Source organism: Sinocyclocheilus anshuiensis, unplaced genomic scaffold, assembly GCF_001515605.1.
Source record: "Sinocyclocheilus anshuiensis isolate Anshui unplaced genomic scaffold, SAMN03320099.WGS_v1.1 scaffold74, whole genome shotgun sequence".
NCBI lineage: Eukaryota > Metazoa > Chordata > Actinopteri > Cypriniformes > Cyprinidae > Sinocyclocheilus > Sinocyclocheilus anshuiensis.
In genome coordinates, this window is record NW_015546044.1 from 244,381 (window position 1) to 267,667 (window position 23,287).

The 23,287-nt window shown below is 38.2% G+C and overlaps 1 protein-coding gene across 1 annotated transcript in view; it reads right to left on the bottom strand.

Moving 5' to 3' along the window:
• The window catches only part of LOC107698986 (CUB and sushi domain-containing protein 1-like), a 320,519-nt gene that overhangs the window by 75,877 nt on the left and 221,355 nt on the right, over window positions 1–23,287 (bottom strand). Inside the window, exons 26-32 of the mRNA XM_016500120.1 lie at window positions 14,024–14,226; window positions 11,996–12,187; window positions 10,198–10,336; window positions 9,802–9,989; window positions 5,922–6,116; window positions 5,479–5,595; window positions 1,213–1,326 (exon numbers count right to left, since the gene is read on the bottom strand). Of these exons, the coding sequence (XP_016355606.1) occupies window positions 1,213–1,326; window positions 5,479–5,595; window positions 5,922–6,116; window positions 9,802–9,989; window positions 10,198–10,336; window positions 11,996–12,187; window positions 14,024–14,226 (1,148 nt within the window). The remainder of the gene's footprint in view (window positions 1–1,212; window positions 1,327–5,478; window positions 5,596–5,921; window positions 6,117–9,801; window positions 9,990–10,197; window positions 10,337–11,995; window positions 12,188–14,023; window positions 14,227–23,287) is intronic.

Consider the following 23,287-nt stretch of genomic DNA (forward strand, 5'->3'; position numbering starts at 1 on the left):
TGCTCTGAGCGGTTCACCTTCCTTGAGCGAAGGGTTTCACGCCATATGCTAATCATGGGTGTTTGACTGGTGTGAAGGGTGAAGAAAAAATAGAAATGTACACAGCTCATCTGCGTTGTCAAGGGAATGTCAGAAGCAGAGAGATCGAGCGAGAAAACCCTGTTAATCTTCGAGCCGAAATCTCCTCAACTGACCACATTAAACGGAACTCCATTATGGCTGAATAAAAGCTTTCAGCCTCGCTGTCTCACTGGGGATCTATTTAGCTAGCCTGTTTATGCTTATTTGATTCTGTTTTCTTATCTGTTTTAAGGAAGAGAGCCCTATTTACTGGATCCAGTGAAATCTGTTTGTTAAGACTGTATGAGTCATCAAGCTTGTTATGCATTTTATTCTCTTGAGTACATCATTATCTCTCATGTACGTCATTGTATGTTCTGATAATTAAGAACTCATGAGATTATACACAAGTACTGAGGCAACTTTAACGATTTAAAGCTGAAATGTGTCACTTTTTTGTTTTACTTAAAAAAAATAAATTAAAAAAAAACCCTACAGAACTTGACATTCAGAGAATAGGGAATAGGTGTGTGCAAAACTACATTAAATAAATAAATAAATGTAGTTAAGGTTAAGCCATATGTTCGCTAATGGTTATACTGTTTATAATGCTTTGTTTTGTTTTTAAGTTTGGGGTAGGTAAGATTATTATTTTTTTTAAATAATAGGTAACAGTAAAGACATTTATAATGTTACAACATATTTATATTTTTTTAAGCACCAAATCAGCATATTAGAATGATTTGACATTCATGGGCTTCACATTCAGAGATTAGGTATGTAAAAAACATGCATACATAAATAAATAAAGTGGGTTGTCTGAACTAGTATACTAATCAATCTTAAAGGATAGTCCACCCAAAAATTAAAATTCTGTGGTACTACTCATTTTATGTACCACTTTCCACATACCATACAGTAGGAGTCCTTATTCTTACAATTCCGACTTCAGCTTTAAATTTTAGTATTTGAGAATCACACAGGCTTGTGTCTCTTTTACTTTTAGACGCAACTCATCTTGGTAATTGAGTTGCTTAATTGACTTCTTCTATTTACCTTTGGGTCTGAATGCAGCCTCTTTAGCATTCATCTCCTAATGCCAGGTTAGACCAACAGAGTCAAGTTAATACCGCTCGAGAAAGGTTTACTAACCTGTGTGGGCCCCAGAGAGAGAACTCAGGACACGGGCATGCTGGGTAGGCCCATCATACACCTCCACAACATCATTTAGTGCAGTCTGGAAGAATGCAAATTGGCTGAACACCACTGCAGAGAGATAAAGAGAAAAAGTAAAGAGACATAATTACATCAAAACTATGAACTATGCAGCTAAAACCATGACTCTGCAAATGTTAATTCAATAGTAAAAGACAGAACCTAATCACACCTGTGAACCACCTGTTGTCCTCTCTATAGACACCTGGTGCTTAGTAGATTAAATTTCCAAATGAGAGCCATAAAAAAGAAACCCTGTGTTGCGATGCTCCTTATCCCACAGCTGTTTGAAACCATTATGACATGCCTACGGAAATTTGTGCCTTAATTAGCTCTGCTTCCACAACATTTGGCTTGACCCAGACAAAATACAGACAGGCTCGCCTCTGCTAATTCACACTCTGTAGGAACCCCAAACTGGCCAAACGACCTCCGTGTTTTATGGATCAAATAAAAGGGTCCTGTGATCAAGTAGAAGCTGCTGGGGTTATATGAGGGGATATCCAGAAGTTGTCCGTAGCTAGAGGCTCTATAGCCCTGAAAGAAGGGCAATACAGGTCAAAGTCCCTTTCAGTTTACTCAGCGGCCAATTTGCAATGCCTCCGGGCAGCTATTTTGGGCATGCAAGTCCAACTACTTAAATGTGGGGATACTGAAATCACAAAACCATAACATTTAAAGCAGCAATAAAATAAGACATGAACTGTCCCATACATGTTGTTTATTATGCTCAAATATCATTAAAACAGGGCATATTTCAGGTTGGTCCAGCCGACCTGCATGTGCAGTCTTCTATGCATACTGTTTTTATGGGTACTGGAGTATCTAATGACATCTGGAGTGATGTGACGACCAATTGACGATTGCATCTTTTATTTAGAAGGCAGGACTTCCACTATATTGTACAGAATATGAGTGAACCATATATATTAGGGGGAGTCGTGGCCTAATGGTTAGAGAGTCGGACTCGTAACCCAAAGGTTCCACCTTCAATACCACGACTGAGGTGCCCTTGAACAAGGCACCGAACCCCCAACTGCTCCCTGGGCGCTGCACTTAACTGCACTTTGGATGGGATAAATGCAGAGCACTAATTCCGAGTATGGGTCACCATACTTGGCCACATGTCACTTTCACTTCACATATGCATTCTATTGGGTTTTAAGATGAATATACATTCACTGTAACTCCTCGTCCTAACTAATTGTGACAACTAGTCTTTTAGATGCTGAAACTGCAAAATTTAGTTCCAAAAAGCATTGACAACCATTCAAACATAGCTGTGCATTCAGATTATTTTGCAAACAACATAAATATTGCATTTAAATTATATATATATATTAGATGATTTTACAATGACTGATGTGTTTGCAAGGCTGGTAAACACATGAAAGGATCTCAATTTCTCCCTGTCTTTGACATCTCTTCTCAGGATAATTGCTAGTAGTGTTTTAGATACCAACATTTTGACTTTGATATGATACCTGACTAAAATATCTTGAATACTACTTCTGAACCGATACCATGAAAAAAATTAATAAAAAAAAAGGAAAAGAGAAATCTCTCACTTGACCACACAGGCCTATGGTGAGCAACAACCAGGTAATGACAATGATACAGCCGAGCCTACAAGTATGTAGAGATCTTTGCAACATTGATAAGTTAGCTTAGGGCATGTGGTAGGGGTGGGAAATACTGTATGACCAAAATATTATTCAACGCTAGGAGTAATTTTATTTCACAATAACAATTTACATCATGATATAGTCATTTTTGTTATTAATAATAAGATAACAGATGCGTGCAACAGATAAAGAACAAATACAATAAAACAAAGACACAAATTAAATAAACTGTGTTTTTAGGTACAGTAGGTCTATTTAACAGTAGCATTCAAGAAAGAGATGATCCGGAAACTGAATAAAGTAATCAAAATGTAAAAGTAAAGCACTGCATAGTCTTCACTATATGAATGAAACATACATACATTTATCCTTATTAAAGCTAGTAAAGTTAGTCAAGATTAGTGAGTGATTTTATATTTTTCTTGATTAACATTGTAGAGACAGACAGCAGCAGGGATATTATAGTCTGCTGTCACTTTCAGAGCTGCACGGACCCAATTTATTGATGCACACGCGTTTTCTTTCTCAACTGTTTACGTTAAATTCAGTCATAAACCAAGATGGTAGGGATGGAGAAATTAAGCACTGAGGCTTTCCCCTGACTGTTCTGGGACCACTATATTGTACAGAATATGAGTGAACCATATATATTAGGGGGAGTCGTGGCCTAATGGTTAGAGAGTCGGACTCGTAACCCAAAGGTTCCACCTTCAATACCACGACTGAGGTGCCCTTGAACAAGGCACCGAACCCCCAACTGCTCCCTGGGCGCTGCACTTAACTGCACTTTGGATGGGATAAATGCAGAGCACTAATTCCGAGTATGGGTCACCATACTTGGCCACATGTCACTTTCACTTCACATATGCATTCTATTGGGTTTTAAGATGAATATACATTCACTGTAACTCCTCGTCCTAACTAATTGTGACAACTAGTCTTTTAGATGCTGAAACTGCAAAATTTAGTTCCAAAAAGCATTGACAACCATTCAAACATAGCTGTGCATTCAGATTATTTTGCAAACAACATAAATATTGCATTTAAATTATATATATATATTAGATGATTTTACAATGACTGATGTGTTTGCAAGGCTGGTAAACACATGAAAGGATCTCAATTTCTCCCTGTCTTTGACATCTCTTCTCAGGATAATTGCTAGTAGTGTTTTAGATACCAACATTTTGACTTTGATATGATACCTGACTAAAATATCTTGAATACTACTTCTGAACCGATACCATGAAAAAAATTAATAAAAAAAAAGGAAAAGAGAAATCTCTCACTTGACCACACAGGCCTATGGTGAGCAACAACCAGGTAATGACAATGATACAGCCGAGCCTACAAGTATGTAGAGATCTTTGCAACATTGATAAGTTAGCTTAGGGCATGTGGTAGGGGTGGGAAATACTGTATGACCAAAATATTATTCAACGCTAGGAGTAATTTTATTTCACAATAACAATTTACATCATGATATAGTCATTTTTGTTATTAATAATAAGATAACAGATGCGTGCAACAGATAAAGAACAAATACAATAAAACAAAGACACAAATTAAATAAACTGTGTTTTTAGGTACAGTAGGTCTATTTAACAGTAGCATTCAAGAAAGAGATGATCCGGAAACTGAATAAAGTAATCAAAATGTAAAAGTAAAGCACTGCATAGTCTTCACTATATGAATGAAACATACATACATTTATCCTTATTAAAGCTAGTAAAGTTAGTCAAGATTAGTGAGTGATTTTATATTTTTCTTGATTAACATTGTAGAGACAGACAGCAGCAGGAATATTAGTCTACTGTCACTTTTAAGATCTGCACGGACCCAATTTATTGACACACATGCGTTTTCTTTCTCAGCTGTTTACGTTAATTTCAGTCATAAACCAAGAAGGGCATTTTAACATAATTGTGTGTGTATTTGACCGCTGAAGCACAGTAACTGCTGAAAGAGATCTGAACTCGGGATCGCATGCTGTCTGCGAGAGAGAGGACTTCCGTGCACGTGCTTCAGGTGTGTGACAGCACGTGAGTTCTTTTTCGAGGTTTATTGCACTTAACTCTTTTTAACATCAAGCACGTCCCGTGCTTTATTTTCTCATTCATGCATGTTTCTCATTCACTCCTAAACTGTCGATAACTTTAAGCAGTGCTGCGCTGATATATAAAGTTTGGCACAGCCAGTGTTCATGCAGGGAGCTGAAGCAGAGCGCTGAACACACACTGTCCTGCTGTCGCACGTCAACGCAACTCAGAAAATACGGCTTTTATTAAAACACTGTCATTTCTTAAAGTACCGGTAGTAAAATGAGGAATCGTACCATTTTTAAAAGCGGGGTATTGCGATACCTTTTTAGTACCGGTATATCATGCAACACTAGTTGCTATTGAAAGGTTTAGGACTGTGTGCATTTCCTGTGACGCCATTCAAATTACTGAGATAAATGGGAATGCTAACAGTAAGCTTTCCCATTACACTGTAGACTTCCTTGGTTGTAATGCCACAGAAGTTCCTGAATATTACTGTGTGTATGTATAGTATGTTTACACATGTGCTTACTTACCATAGTCTTTCGGCACAATGACGGAGTACAGGCAAGTCCTGCCGCTGCTGTAGTTTCCAGGATAACCAGGGGAGAGCACCACCCCCTCCAACCCTGAATACTGACCACCGCACAGAGCTGAGCAAGAGGGACAGCCACAGAAAGAAGGCATTAGCGACTAATATTCTGTCCTCCCCATTTCCTCTCTGCCGTTCCCTCATTCTGCTGATTAAATAACTTTTCTTGTCTGATTCCTGAGCTGCCCTGCTAGATGTCCCCAGTGTTTGCTGAAGTGAAATTGCAGTGTGTTCAAAGTATTCCTCAAGGTTACATTGCAAAGTTGAGCCTTTGCTTATTTCCAAGGGAACGGCAGCAGATGTGACAAACACTAGGTTTTTGACAACGTAAGAGCATATATGGTTACAGAACAAAAGCTTGAACAAAAATTTGTGTTGCGTTTTTACCTATGCAAACAGGTTTTGGTTTGTTCCAGCCGGGCTTGCCGTCTCCCCCCATGATGCAAGTGAGAGTGGCGTCACCCTCCAGCGTATAGCCGTTGTCACAGTAATAGGTGACAGTTGCCCCCAGCTTCAGCTCAGTACCAACACGAGTACCATTACGCACCAGGCCTGGCTCAAAGCACGACTCTCTGGGATTTTCTGTTGAGGAAAAGAAACAGAAAGTATGGTGAGAGGGATAAAGAAGAAAAGGCAGGAAGATATAATGATTTAAAGCTATTTGTGAAAGACTGATAATCCAGTGTGCACAGGGACCTTTATATATACATATACTCACCAAACAGCTAATGTAAGTAAAAAACTGGCTTTGTCGAGTAAATAATGTAGTCACTCGCCAAATGGTGAGTGATTTTATTTGGAACTACAGTGTAACACGTTTCAAATCTAAGACATGCAAATCATATACTAAATAAAACATCTGTAAAAACTTTTAATGACATAATAGTCTTCTCATATCCATTGGGTATAGAAAAGAATCACCCCCTTTAAAATAATCACATTTTGTTGCGTTGCAGCCTGAAATGAATACGGACACAGTTTTTGTTTTATCCAGCTGTATTTACTCAATGCAACTTATAACATCCAAAATGTGATTATTTTAAAGTAAGGTGATTCTTTTCTATACCCATTGAATGATTCTGCAAACATCAATCAAATTAAGTTTTCACATAATAATAATAATAATAATAATAATAATAGCAAGAAGAAGAAGAAGAAGAAGAAGCCTGCTTGTGCAGGTTGTGAAGAACCAACAGCTGTAGATACTATGAAAGGTCAGTACTGGAGAGGCTATGTTGAAATGTTTCTCAAAAGAATCACAACTGAGAATCCCATGAGCTAAAAATAGAAGAAAAAAGACAGAGGAGGCTCTTTGTGTGAATAAGTGCCCTTCAAAGGTGCTTCAAATGAGCGCACGCAGATGCTTTCACCAATTCACAATCCAGAAATATGCCACAGCAACCTACATGCCCTGTGGAGCATGAACGGCCGACCCAGGACATATTAAAAGTGACACTGGGCTAGATCAGGTCTGCTGACTACACAAAACAGTCCATCACCCAGCGGGACATGTGTACGGTGCACACCGCATACTTTGGCCAAAATTAGAAATCAATCATTCTTACTACACATCTGCATCGCACAGCAAAAAATGGGTTGCAAGCAGTTCTTGTTGAGATATTACTTCCAAACATAGTTACACTGCAATGTTCATTCTGATGCCGTTCCCTTCATGGCCCAATAGCATATTGAAACTGGCCGCAATCTGTATGCTGTGGCCGACGCTCCAGACAGTCCATAACTCAGTTCATCTTCCTACAACTGGCTCCTCACCGCTCTAACAAGACGAGTGCGGGACGGGCAGTAATTAAGAGTGGACAACAGCCAGTCTTAAAATCTAGCTCAGGTGTCCATTGATGAGGTTGTGTATGAGTGTGTATTCGCGCATTTGGACATGACAAATGTTTGAGCTGGCAGGGAACACTCTGGACGAGCAATGGAGTGTGTATGTGTGTGTGGTGTTTATTTAACTGTCGGTCAAGCGTGCAGAGCCTTGGCCCACATATTGCACCTCGGAGGCCAATCAGACACAGTTGGGAGTCTGTGAGAAGCTGATTGGTCTGTAAAGAGGTTGACAGCACCTGAAGCTCGTTCCAACAGCAGCGGCACGCGCAGATGAACCAATGTGACCCAATGTCAGACTGGCTAAACTAACACTTCTTTCAGGGTTAAGCTGAAACAAACACTTTTTGTGTGTTTATGATTTGCTTCCACATTATTAGTTTATACTAATTCATTGTAAGGAGACTGGGGTCTGGAACTGGAGCTTTTGAAGTGCCACACACTGTGTCCATCTGCTGCACCAGATTGAGAGAATACTGTTCCTCATTCACCAAGCACAACAGAGGGTGATCTATAGAGCACGGTCTCTCTCTCTCTCTGACTCTGACCACTGCATGCCAGCAACGGCCATCAGTAGGTAGTGTTCTAGGTTACACTTTATTTCGATAGTCCACTTTAGACATTCTACTAACTATAAGTAACTTTGTAACTACATCTCAACTAATTCTCATTAATTTGCAACTACATGTCTACTAATTCTCAGAGTAGACTGTTAGGGTAGGTTTAGGGTTAGTAGAATAAGTTGACAAAGAAAGAGTTAAAAGATATTAAGCAGACAGTCTACTAATACTCTACTAACTGCTAGTTGACATGTAGTTGCAAAGTTACTTACTGTTAATAGAATGTCTAAAGTGGACTATCGAAATAAAGTGTTACCATGTTCTATTGTGGTTCACTTTAAGTTCATTGACAGAGACTGTAAAAAGTATGTATAACAAACATGGAGTGTAAAAGCATCAATGCGGTAGCTGCTGTTGTTGTTCTGAATCATTTGTCTTACTTGACGCCATGAGACCAGTGTTAATTTCACCATATTTACAAAATAAATAAATAATACACTACCGTTCAAAAGTTTGGTGTTGCTTAGTCTCTTACACGTATTAAGGCTGCATTTATTTGATCATAAATACTGTAAAAACAGTACTATTGTGAAACATTTTTTCAACTTCTTTATTTTTTTTATATATTTTAAAATGCAATTAATTTTTCTAGTCTTTATTCTTCAATTCAGTAGCACATGATCCTTCAAATATTATTCTAATATTCTGATTTGCCGCTCAAGAAACATATGTTATTATTATTAATGATTAATGATTTTTTTCCTCATTTGTAAGTCGCTTTGGATAAAAGCATTTGCTAAATGACTAAATGTACATGTAAATGTAATGTTAAACAGATGTGGTGCTTAACATTTTTGAGGAAACTTTTTTTTTCAGGATTCTTTAATGAATAGAACGTTCAAAACGTCATTTGTTTTAAATAGAAATATTTTGTTACAATGCAAATGTCTTTAATGACACTATCAATCAATTTAACACATCCTTGCTGAATAAAAGTATGAATTACTATAAAAAAAGACAGCAACCTTTTGAATAGCATGCTACTTTTCCTTACTTTTTCCAAAAATAGGTAAAAGTGCCATATATGAATTATTATAGGAAACAGTATCAGTGCCTTAGTAAAACTGCACATCACAAAAACATTGTAATTTTGTTATTATATTAATTTTACATATATATCTTCACATTCTACATAATTTTCAACACAAGGAGGTCTATAAAGAAAAAAAAAAGGCATTTTATATAGATTTCTGATGGTCCACTGAGGCAAGGATCATAGAAGAATTGTGGCAGCTTTGTCAGTATCTCTGTTTTACTTGCTTGCCAAAGGCAAATTTGACCCTGTTTCGGACTCTTGGCGAGTACTGATTTGGGATCCTGTTGTGTCTGATCGGACAAGTCTGTCATTTCATGAATAAACTAATAAGCCAAAGTGTCATCAAACAAAGTGAGGTCAGCAGGGCGCATACAGAGACAGCAAACTCGCATTTGTTCTCATTTGTGCTGAGCCTTTAGTGTGACAGCAAAACATTGATCAAATGTCAGCTTTAGTGAGTGCATTCTGGCTTTTCATTTTCATAATTCTTCTCTAGACAACTGCGAGAAGTGCCACGGGTCGATAATTATATGCTACATGAAAGCGGTACGAGCAGGAGGGGGTGATCAAGGCAACAGTCAAAGTGCTGTTGCAGTACGGCACACTACAGAAACAAAAGAACAAAAGGCAAAGAACAAAGACAAATGGAAAATTAAGGTAATTCTGATACTACTTTTTAACCAAATTCTCATGCAATGCAGGCACATAAAGTTCCTACAAAATGGGAAAGCATGCAACTTATTCCTCCCACCTCAAGGGGGCAACATACCAGTGTACTGCAGGACAAATCCATTGCTGCTGAGTGAGGCGTCACTGCGGAAGGCCAGGAAGAGAGTGTTGGAGCTGCTCTCAATGCGCTCAGGGACGTCCGTGCCATAAAAGCTGCCCAGCAGAGGGCTGAGAGAATCAGGCCCATCGTAGATGTGCAGGAAGTCGTAGCTTGGCTCTAAACTAAAGCTAGTGGGAAGAAGTAAACATGTATGCTATAACTATAAACAACCAGTGTTGCTATTGTAACTAAAACTATTAAACTACTATTAAAATAGTTTCCGTTAATTGAAATAAATCTAAAATTATAAATATTAGAAAAATAACACTGTATAGTATAATATGGTAATGTAACTACAGGAAAATGGGAGACTTTAGTTTTAAAAAACAATCTTACTGATTAAAAGTGAGTGATATGATGTGATCTGGCATTACTGTTACTGTCCAGTCACATTCTCTGCCATGAGGATAAGGCTCTGGGTATTCAGGGGACAGGATCAGTCCACTGGGACCAGTCAGATTGCCTCCACATGGAGCTGCAATACAAAAGGAAGGAAAAAGAAACAGTGGAAATTGAAATACTGAACATACTACTTGCACTTTCAAAATGTGGGCCTTTAATGCTAAAACTTCATCTAGAACAGTGGTTCTCAACCAGGGGGCCGGGGCACACAAGGGGGCCTCCGCAAACTTCCAAACTAATCCTGAAAAACGTATAGCTCAATACAGTATTAAAAAGTCATACAATATAAATTTAATTAGGTAGAAATTAGGGCTGCATGATAAATCGCATGCGATATTTAACGCGCATCTTATCAGTAAAGCCGGTTCTGTAATCAGCGGTAAATCTCCATCACGTGCATGCTTTCACATTGAGCAGCATTAACTACACACCGTCTTTCTGACAAGATGCGCATTAAATATCGCATGCGATTTATCGTGCAGCCCTAGTAGAAATTGAGTAAAAATTATTTATCCTCATCCAGTAAAAATGGGAAAAGTCATGGGACCTACAAATATTATTGTTTACAAATAAGGGACTTGGAGTCAACAAAAAACCCAGATGATCTAGAACAGTGTTTCCCAACCTTTTTTTAGTCGCGGCACCCTTTCAGGGGGGAAACACTGATCTAGAACATAGTTGTAATTTTGCTTTATTGAGATAAACACTTCCTGTTTTAACTATTAGCAAATCTGTAATTATCTAGTCCCGAAGATTATTAAGTAAATGAAGTCATGTGCTCAACTCAGCAGTTGCAAGTTTTTAAAAGAAAACCTGGAACAGGCAAACATCTCCAGGGTTTTGCCTGTGGTTCAGGTTAACATTAACACAAACTCATACTGAGTTTAATTGAACAAGGCAACCTAATTATATTATAGTTAAGACTGGCTATTAACATAAAGTGGCTTTAATTCACAAAAGAAAACCAAATACTGGGAAGTAGTGTGATGAAATCTTTATAATGTAGCTGCTGTAAGAGACTAGATGGTATATGGTATATGGAATAGATGGAACTAGGCCTTGAACAAAGGAAACTGAAAATAATTTCAATATGACTTGAATTGCATCATTGAGTGTTGAGCTCATTATATAAAGTGTGCTTACATGAATTTTCAGAATGTTTAGGGTTTTCTGCAGTTTTGATGTCAACAGTATATTAGCATTATTAGCCATTAGCAAAACCAAAACTCTGTCAATATTCATTCTAGTTGCACTTTTGCTTGTGTGATACTGATTAATTTTATGTCTTTCTTTATGTGAAACTGATGGGACAGAGTATCCACCTTATTTTTTCAGGAAGTAAGCTATTTCCTGTGAATGTGGGAGTCTTGTGATTAATTTGTCTGCTATCAGTAAATTACTAGAGGATTAACAGTGCAGTAAATGGTGAAACTATTTGTGCAAAAAACATTTAAAAAAAACTCTGATTGTGATTACAATAGTTATTTAAAATAATAAATTAAATTAATATGATAACAAATACCAGTGTGCACCATGAAGCAGCATAAGAGCATAACTACATGCTTTCTACAGCTAAAAAAAACTGGAAGCGTATGACATCAGAAGCCATGCACATTCAAGATAAAAATGCCTGCTCTTACATTAAAAATAAAGTGTAAAGATGGAGGGATCACTGTGGAAGTGTTGGTTGAAGAAGGGAGCATTTACATTTCTTAATTTGGCATGCTCTTACCAGAACAGGTGGGTGGATCAGGCTGCCAGAAGAAACGGTTGTTGATCTCGGTACAGGTGATTTTGGTCGCCCCCTGTAGGAGGTATCCGGGATCGCACTGGAACAGCACATGATCCCCTGGTTCTCTGCTGTCTCCTATGCGGGTGCCATTTGTTGGAATGCCAGGATCATTACAGGAAGTGGCAGTTGAAACTGCAGAAAGGAAAACATCCAGTCAGCAACCTTAACGTAATCAATGGATCCCATTGTCTCAATATAGACCAATGGTTCTCAACCTTTTTAACTCGAAAGCCTCCCATTGTCAAGGACAACCACTGTCCTTAGACTAAGAAATAGAAAGTCTGTTGCTCATGAGTAACCAATCTAAGTTATCTGCTGGTTTGTGGTACTGACCTACCAAGCATTACAAACATCCACAATAACTGCTGTAAGCCTGCATACAGTACTACCTACACAGTTAGAGCCACTGAGTCTGTAGCACCCAAATGACAGCTCTAGTCCGCATGCTTCTACACACGTTCGTTTAGTTATCTAGACACCTGCATCTCTGTGGCACTCTCTCAAAGATGCTTTAACCCAGATGGGCTGTTTTAAAAGTAAAATGTGAGGCTTTGGAACTGAAATATCATGGCATTGATGTGTAATGCATATTTCTTTTCACTTTTTATGTAAAACATTTAATGAATTTTTTGAGTCTCTAAGATATCACGCAAGAAATCAGGACACTGTGGTTGGAGTGATGGCTGATGGAGGTGGGCGGGGATGGTTACCCTGGTTACAAGCTGACAGCAGACAGAAGCACATAAACCTTGGCTTCATTTATTGTCAGTGGAGAGGTTGCCTCTGTAAGGTCGTGCTGCATGGTGGGTGCTGTCGTTGGCTTTAGGAGAAGCTCTAAGATGGTGCTTTTCTGTTGTCATTCTGGAGCTCAAGCACTATCTCCCACTAGCAAGGTTTTTATCAAAAATTGTATGAGTTTCAGGATGGGGCTGGATGGAAAGTGGGATGGAACATGGAAGCACATTTACTGAATACATTTCTAGATACGAACCAAAAATATCATGCGACTTGCCTCAAGGCCTCATGTTACAGATTAATTTGCTCGGATGTTTGGCTACTACTGACTCATAGAACTGTCGACCAATTGTTCACATACTTAATGTTTTGTCTGCATGCTCAAAACGGCAAGAAATTTATTACATTTAATAAAATAGCCAGTCACACTTCAGTTTGGGGACCAATTCTCACTATTAACTAACTATTAACAATGACTTTTGCCTCAATAAACTCCTAATTTGCTGCTAATGAAAGTGAAAGTGACGTGTAGCCAAGTATGGTGTCCCATTCTTGGAATTTGTGGTCTGCACAAAACTCGAACCCGTGACCTTTGGGTTACAAGTCTGACTCTCTAACCATTAGGCCACAGCTGCCCCAATACAATAATAAGGGACCTAAAATATGGTCATGCAGAATAAGGCATTAATACTATATGTGCATTATAAGTACTAATAAAGCCAAAATGCTAGTAATATGCATGCTAATAAGCAACTAGTTAACAGTGAGAATTGGTCCCTAAACTAAAGTGTTACCAAAGAGCCAAAGTGGCTTGGAATACAAGGGATGGAAACCCCATTTTATCTACAATTTGTAGCAATATATCAGTTTTCGCATAAAATCAACAACCTGGATGAAAATGTGTCTACACCAACTCTGAGCAACCGCTTGCTTTACAGAGACCTTGGTTCTGGAAGAGTTCTTCCAGTTCATATTCTGCACTGGCATTTAAAATTAAATAAATAAAGACATTTAAGCCTTGAACCAAATCAAATAGCGAAGGATTTTGATTAAATGCAAAAGAGCAAAATAAACAAAATGCACTTATATTTTGTGAGGGAATAAACTATTCACCCCTTAAAGCATCTACAAGGATTGAGAATTCTGCAATCGAACCATCCACTCTGATCGCTGGTGAAAGTGTGGTGCTGTGAAGTGGATTGAGAGTAAATGGAGTGTGAGTAAAACACATACCCGAGAACTGCAGAGCGAAACCCTGCTTGCTGGTGAAGAAGTCGGTTGTAAACTGCAGACTGACAGAGTTGAAGGTGCTGTGGAGATCTGGAGGAAGTGTAGAGCCACTCAGCTCTCTCAGCAGAACACCTCCGTCCTGAGGTCCATCCCAGATCCGCAAAACATCATGCACCTCTTCTGTGTGGAAGACCAGGAAATGCAACCTGTGGAGTTACACAAGCCAACATGATATGTATTTGTCAGTTATTGTGTTTAGATTAAATAAGGTAAGTCAGAAGGGAGGAAAGAAAAGAGAGAAAAAGCAATCTACAGTATATAGCACCAAGGGGAAAGAGAAGTAACACAAATTAACACTGTGTTAATTTGTACATTTTCACAGGTTTTCACTAGTTATATAATAATAATTTGTTCGAAGAGAGATACAGTCAATTTGGAGTTGCGAGACAGGAAATTAGCACGTGGATAGTGCATAATATCAGAAGGATCTTAAAAAAGGAGACAGAGAGAGAAAAGATAAAGGGGGAAAAAAGTAAAAAATAAAATAAAATTAGTAGATTGACATTCATTTTCAGATATTAAATATAAACAAGATTATTAATGAATGAGAGACAATCTCTTTTTAAGTTATACTGTGGAAAATTCAGCATTTACTGTAAGTCATTAACCTTTGAGAAAAAAAGAAATTCAATAAGGACTTTTAAAGTAATGCCATAAATGAGACATGCCACTTCCAATCTGAGAGAAATGTGCTTGTTTTCTGCAACCTAAATGCCAGAACCAGATTACTTTACTAATGCACAAGGTACTGTATACATAACTAACAAAGTGTTCTCTACAGATAATTATAACAGATTGCCTCTACAGAAACAGTCTGGCTCTGTACATTGTCACTGCCGGTAATAAGAGGACATTAGGAAAACAGATTTTTCTCACCTCTTGAGAACAGTCTAGTGCATTGTATGATGCACACTAAGGACAAATTTACCAAGACTGCCACATCTTTTGAATTACAGAAATGTGCAACCAAAAAAAAAAAAAAATACAAATGATATGCTTATACAACAACACAACAAAGGGGAAGAAAAAATACACTAAAATAATGTTTTTGAATTTTTGCTGTGGAAAAGTATGCAAACATTCTGAACCGATTCAATGCCTCCAAATATGTAACTAACTTTACAGACAAAGCTGATCAGAATCGGTTCAATACTTTTTAAAGAAATGGACAGCAATGGTTAGATTTGGGGATAAAAACCCCAAGCTCGTTATCGTAAAACCAAACACTTTTCAGAAGTAGGTCACTTTCCTGACAGTAATCTTTAAAAATGGAGGTACATCTGTCCCAAATAATTTTCTAGGCATTTGTGTGAAGAGCAATCTGGGGAACCTTCTTTGTTCAGTGATAAATTCAAGACGTGCTTATGAATCACAACGAGTTGAGTAAAGCTCAAAATCGATTTTTACCACATTATCATGGTACCACCTTGACGAAGTACAAACTAAAACAAGAAATGGAAAGAAAACAAACAAACATAATAAGAGTTGCATCTGTACCATTCACAAAATGCTTTAAAGAACACTGGCAAGACAAAAATAAAAAAAAATAAATGTAAATAAAAAAATAAGAAGATAAAAGAAAAAAAAAAGCATCCAGGTAAAACTAAATCTGTAGAACAAAACAAACATTTTAAGCAAAACCTAAAATAAGTAAGTTCCTATAAACCATTTTTGGCATGACTGGAACAATTTGTAAGAGTTAAATCATCAACAGTTAGCAATTTGAAAGGAAATTATGTAGATGATGTCAGGAGCCTGCTTTTAAGAAACTGAAGTAAAAGCCCTTAACCAAGGAGGTGGCAGAGACCTTTGTCACACATACAGAAACACAAAAGCTCATTAACACATACTATGCTTCATTAATGCAGAATCAAAAAAGGGGTATTAAAAAAAAAAAAAAAAACACGAGTAAGACATTAGCACGAGTATACAGCAATTCCATTAATTACCACCGTTCTATGCTAAGTGAGCAATGAAAAGAGATCATGTGTAAAAGCTGACCCCATCCTTAATGGTTCACCGGCCTTTTACACATGGATGACTTCAGGGGCGGTATGCAAAGGATTGATGTCTCAAAAGCCAAGTTAGATACTTATTTCTAGAAAACAAACATGCACCCCATGACTCCATTGTCATATATCAGTGGATATAGAAAATAATCACCCCCCCCCTTAAAATAATCACATTTTGTTGCTTTGCAGACTGAAATGAAGACAGACAGAGTTTTTATGTTATCCAGCTGTCAGGGCAGTTGTGGTTAGAGAGAGACTTGTAACCAAAAGGTTCGCGTCTCAGGTCCGGCAGGAATTGTCGGTGGGGCGAGTGAATAACCAGCACTCTCTTCCACCATCAATACCACGACTGAGGTGAGACCCTTGAGCAAGGCACCGAACCCCCAACTGCTCCCTGGGCGCCACAGCACATGGCTGCCCACTGCTACGGGTGTGTGTTCACGGTGTGTGTGTGCACTTGGATGGGTTAAATGCAGAGCACAAATTCTGAGTATGGGTCACCATACTTGGCCACACGTCATACGTCACTTCACTGTATTTACTTATATGCAACTTATAACATCCAAGTGAAAGGTAAAACATCAACATGTCTCTACTAACTTTGCACATCTAGACTTTGCAATATTTGCCCACTCTTCTTTGCAGAAGAGTTAAATTTGTTTAACTCTTTAACTCAAATCAGTTAAATTTGATGGTGATCTTTTGTGGACTGCAGTCTTCAAGTCATTCCACAGATTTTCAGTGGGGTTTAAGTCTGGGCTCTGATTAGGCCATGCAAGGACATTCACCTTTTTCTCCCTCAACCACTGTGTTCTCAGTTTTGCTGTGTGCTTTGGGTCATTGTCATGTTGGAAGGTAAACCTTCTTACCATCGTCAACTTTCTGGCAAAGGGCAGCAGATTTTCCTCAAGAATTTGACTGTATTTTGCCCCATCCGTTTTCCTTCTATCCTGACAAGTGCTCCAGTTGCTGCTGCAGAGAAACACCCCATAACAGGATATTACCATTACCATGCTTTACTGGAGGTATGCTGTTATTTGAAAGGTGAGTTGTATTGGATTTCCGCCAGCTATATCTTTTGGTGTTGAGGCCAAATAATTCACTTTTAGTCTTATCTGTCTCAGAATCTTCAAGATGCGTTTTGTCAAAGCTCAGTCGTGACTGCATGTGGCCTTTCTTGAGGAGTGGCTTTTTTCTTGCAACTCTCCCATACAAGCCACATTTGTAGAGAATTTGTGATATTGTTGTCACATGCACACAATGACCAATCTTTGTCATAAATTCCTGCAACTGCTTCAGAGTTGCTGTAGGCCTCTTGGTAGCATCTCTGACCAGTTTCCTTCTGGCTCTTTCATCCAGTTTAGAGCGACGTCCTGATCCAGGGAGGGTCTGAATTGTCCCAAATACCTCCCACTTCTTAATAATAGACTTCACTGTACTTCTAGGCATTGATAAAGCCTTTGAAATTGTTTTTGTATCCATCTCCTGACTTGTGCCCATCCACAACTTTATCCTGGAGATCTTTTGACAGTGCCTTGCCACCCATAGTTGATTGTTTGCTTCAGTTGCACTACCAAGGACTGAAATGCTCCAGGAAAGCTCTTTTCATAATGAGCTAATCTAAATGACCACAACTGATCACAGTTGAAAGTCAAATGGCTTTGTGTGTCATGTGCATTCTTCCCATTTACAAACGACTGCTGTGGGGATGAAAATAAATTAATCAGGGCATTGTAGGTCATATGTGTTTAGTATTTCCACTGAATTGCTGCCGTGACAGCACATTCACACCAGTAGCAAACCGATTTGGCTTAGTGTAATTCACGTAAATATATTAGCGGAGCTTGGTTTCTAGATTTCTAGCTCTCTATGTGTTTGAGTTTCTCCACCTATAAAAAAAAAGTGAGTGGAAAGTGTTTCTAAATCCCAGTTTTAAATTAAATATTGTGTGGGTTATAGAATTCGACAAATCCAGAATGAAAGACACACATAAACACACAATATACAGCAAACTGTGTGAACTCCAGGTATTTCACTCTGCACAGAGTCTGGGTGTGAAATGAAAGAGATCAACAGTTATTTATAGATGCCTATACAATAAAGAAAGGCCTTGCGTCTAAGGGTAAATCCTGTCTACCCTGAGACTGACATAGCGACAGAAACTCATTCATTTTCAATGAGTCAGTGATTTCCCCTGACAAGAGTGACAAGATTCAGCGGTGACACAATGTAGCAGTGTCCTTCAGTGTGATAAAATTGAGTAAAGTTACATGTCATGCAAATTAGGAGTGATGTGTGTAGCGACTACCACTTGGAGTGAAGACAGTGGAGCTCAAAATAATTAAAATTACAATTACAAAACCAATCCTTTCCTGGTAAAAAAAAAAATAATAATAAGATTTTCAAAAGTCAACAAATTTCCGACATGCTCAATGTAACATTTTGTCTGTCAAAAAATAACGTACACAATACATGGTAGTATTTACAAGAAGCCTAAAGAGCTCCAGGGAGTACACACATTTCCTGGAAAACTACCGGACGTTCTGCCTACGCCATCGCTTTCAGAGAAGGAGAAAATGGCACCCTAAGCAGCTTCAACATGCTGTCTGTCAGAGACCGTAACATACTTAATTAATACATAACGCAGGTGAGTATACATTTGTTCTTTACTCACTGAAATTGATAGGTGATTTTTATAAAATGTAGATCTTCTCAGTTGTTTAAAAGATTAAGGCAATTATCAAAGTTTGAGAAAATGTTGTTTAATTTTCTAATAAAAGATTATACATTTTTACGTGATTTGTTACATTTACTTACCCAATAGTAGATTTTGACTGTATTTCCTATTAATTGTCAATATACAATGAAATCAACACTAGCGATCAACAATACAGGGACGTAGCAACCTCCAGTGATAACATCGCAGTCAGAGTAAAGCGGGCTTAAGAGAGAGAGAGAGAGAAAGAGGCAGCGAGAGGCAGACATAAAAAGGAAGAAAAACATTATTCAATCCAGAAATTCTAAATGAGATTAATCAGCCTACAGCCAGAGTGCTATTACAAATCTGATAAAGAACCAAATTATTCCATTCCCTCCACCCATTTGGCAATGCAACGTTTTACCACACATATATTGCTGCTTTCTGTGAGGAAATGAGCACTTCAGAAACCCCCTCAGACTCCATCATCCATCGCATCACCGTCGACAGGACGGATCTGTGTCATGCTAATGATAAAGCGCTAATCTATGCAAGTGGCGGCTGGTTTCTCAAGGGGAAGCAGTCGCACAATGATGCATCTATTCCCTTAATGTCAGCCAGCTTCCTTTTTGCCTGCAAGACGCTTAAGCAGGTGTTACGCGTAGTTGCTGGTTACCAGCTTATGTTGTTTTTTGGATGTTGGTTTATTGGTGTCACCACCAAGCTTCATCAGGAGTTTCCGTCAATGAGCTAATGTAGCACCAAACCACCACTAACCATCATAAACCAGTCTGAATGTTCACTTCTTCCAGAATCCCTTTTACATACACGTTATTAGATATACCAGTTCAACTGCTTGTTGACACAAATATCTAATTATCCAGTCACAAGGAAGACATGGTCAAGACAATCTGCTGAAATCCAAACCAAGCATCAGAATGGGGAAGAAAGGTGATTTAAGTGACTTTGAACATGGCATGGTTCTTGGTACCAGACAGGCTGGTCTGAGTATTTCAGAAACTGCTAATTTACTGGGATTTTCATGCACAACCATCTCTAGGGTTTACAGAGTATAGTCCAAAAAAAAAAAAAGGGAAAGAAAATATACAGAAAGCCGCAGTTCTGTGAGTGAAAATGCCTTGTTGATGCCAGAGGTCAGAGGCGTATGGGCAGACTGGTTTGAGCTGATAGACATGCAACAGTAACTCAATTAATCACCTGTTACAACCGAGGTATGCACAGAGGAGGACAAAGTACTCAATTCCATTACTTGAGTGAAAGTACAGATACTGCTGGTCAAATATTACTCCATTACAAGTAAAAGTTGTAAAGACAGATTTGTACTTAAGTAAAAGTACAGAAGTACTTGCTTTTAAAAGTACTTAAGTACCAAAAGTAAATTTCCTCTTTTATGTCAATGCACTGTTTTATTGTTGTACGTAATACTTGCAATACTTTTGAAGCAACATAGAATGCATTACACCTACTTAATACACTGACTAACTTGTAGTATCTTTGGAATAAAGAGCTTTTAGAATGTTAAAAACCTATGGGGAAAAAAACTAAACAAAATATTTAACACTCCTACCCACCCCCACAAAAGCAGGATGGTAGTGATCTCACACAGCTCTGACAGTGTGTGTGCACACATCTATGTGTAACCATTATGTACTTAGTTACTGTCCGCCTCTGGGTATGCAGAAGAGCATCTCTAAATGCACAACACATCGAACCTTGAAGCAGATGGCTAAGGCAGTAGAAGACCAATCTGAGTGCCACTCCTGTCAGCTAAGAACAGGAAACTGAGGCTACAATTCACACGGGCTCAACAAATTTGGACAACAGAAGATTGGAAAAATCGCATAATGGAATCAATCAAAATGTCACAAGCACATAACAAAATGACTTAACTTAAATATTTAAATAAAACCTGAAAAATGTAAACATAAAAGCTAATTCAAAATATTAATAGTACAATATAAATAATACTCAAACAACACTGTCTCAGTCCTTATTCTGCTCTAAAAAGGACCAACTTAGTTGAATTTTCATGTTGGTGTAAATTTTTGATGGTTAATTTTTAATGGTTCTGAGGTTGATTAGCTAAGAATGCAAGATCTGTGCACAGTTGAACTTTGCTCTTTGGAATTTCTTCCTCTTCACATATTTTATCTTTAATTCTTAATCAGAATATAATAGATTCTGTGTGGACTCAGGCTACTTTATTATGGTTAAATTAGACGGAAGCAGCATGAAAACTGATACAGGTCTAAGTGTGGTCAAAGAGTGGTTATTGTGTGCATGTGACAACAATATCACAAATTCTCCACAGATGTGGCTTGTATGGGAGGGTTGCGAGAAAAAAGCCACTCCTCAAGAAAGGCCACATGCAGTCACGACTGAGCTTTGCCAAAACACACCTTGAAGATTCTGAGGCAGATGAGACTAAAACTTAATTATTTGGCCTCAACACCAAACGATATGTCTGGCAGAAATCCAAAACAGCACACCATCCAAATAACAACATTCCTGAAGTAAAGCATGGAGGTGGTAATATCCTGTTATGGGGGAGTTTCTCTGCAGCACGACCATTGAGGAATTTTAACCAAAATATGTTGCAGACATTTCATGAAGACACTACAGAATCATACCAACTTGTGGAAAATGGGCATCCGATGTCCCCTTTAACATTAAAGGTTTTCTCTAACTCATCACTGGTCGTGATGCTTAGCTAATTAACCTAGTTCCAGGCCTTGAAGTACTAATACTGAGCGGAGAACGAGGGTCTTGCCTGAACAAGCATCATACTAGTACAGATAATCCATACACCGCCACCGTTAACTAATCCTCATGTTCATTTTTTATTTACTGAAATGTGTTTTCTACTCTTTCGTCTATCCCTTCCTGTTTCTCTCTCTACTGCTCTACAACTCTTTCATGTAATCCTCCCTGATGGGATGGCGGTTGGTAGGGTTGTGGGGAGCGTTGGCAGGAAAGTGGGTGGTTACAGTCTGTCAGATTTGCATGTTCAATACAAAGGGGAAGGTGGAGGGAGATGAAAGACTAAACCCCATAAGGTTTTATTTGTTCCCCTCAAACCACGTAGTATGTAGAGGTCAACAGCATCTAAAGAAATGGAAAAATACCTTTCATCTCAACACAGGTCACCCACAGCCTGATTTACTCACTCTAAAGCATCTTCTTACTCAAAAACAAGCAGAAGACTGAGCCAAGACTCTTGTCCTTCCAAAATAAACTAGAGGCACCATTTGGCCACAAGAAGTAAGCAAAGTGTTGCATGCATCTTTAAGAAACAAAGTGGTTCAATCAGATATCAAAGGAAGTGCCAATGAGAGGGAGAAGGAGAGAAAGAGAGGCAAATGGAGAGGAGAGCTGTGCCATATGAATACCAAACAGCACCACTACCCCGGGAGTCTCGCCAGTGTTCCTGCTGCAATGACTTGGCAGACAGGGAGAGACGTGCACTGTGTCAATGCATGTCTATGGATGCATTTATTTGTTTATTCATTTAACCAGACAAGTCATTGGAAAACTAAATCTACATGGACGATAGGGAAAGAGAAGGGAAAGATAAAAGGAAATAAATGAAAATAATGAAAAGCACATTTGAAAATATGCAAGATATAAAAAACAAGATATTAACATAAATAAGACGGCAATCTGCGCATGAGATGAATATATAACAATTCTTAAGATCGTGAGATGCACTTGCAGGTGTTTGTGAAAATGTCCATGATAAGAGTCCTTGAGAGCTGGGTGAAAAAAATGACAGTTTCTTGAAAACTCATTCCAGTCACTTTTTGAATATTAAGCAACCAGTGAAGGATCTGGTGTGTTTGGATGAGAAATCAAGTGAATAATGCAGCATTTTTGTAAATAATGTGTGGACATATGGTTTAGAGAATGAGTACATCTAAAAATACCAGGAATTTCACTGTTAAAGCAATACATAAAATAAAAATAATAATAATGACATCATAAAAAAGAAAGAAAGAATGAATGAATGAATAATAAACAAACAAAAATAAAGCACGTTGATGGCTTCAATAAAAGCAAATGCCATTGATTAACTCACATCAAGTCTGTCTTATAGAGTTTATATATTATCGTTAAAAAATAAATTCCCATAAAGAGTAAATAAATGGGATTTTTACTTCTGGAACCCAACTCTTGCACTCTATTACAATGATGCCATCACTTGCGGTTAGATTATTGTAAGTCAAAAGGAGATTCTGAAGAAGAAAACAGAATGACATCAGAATATCAATACAGTTCTGCCCTGCAATCACTGTAATGATGGTTTTCATCTCTCATGGCAGCACAGCACAGAACATCTACTGTAGCAGCTCAAGGGCACCTTTATGGCCATATCTGTGCAGGACATCTCCATTATACCAAATGGTTAAGACTGCCATTTGGATGAAAGCTATTTGTTTGAAGGAGAGGACGAGGTTTGATTGTGGAGTAAAAAAAAAA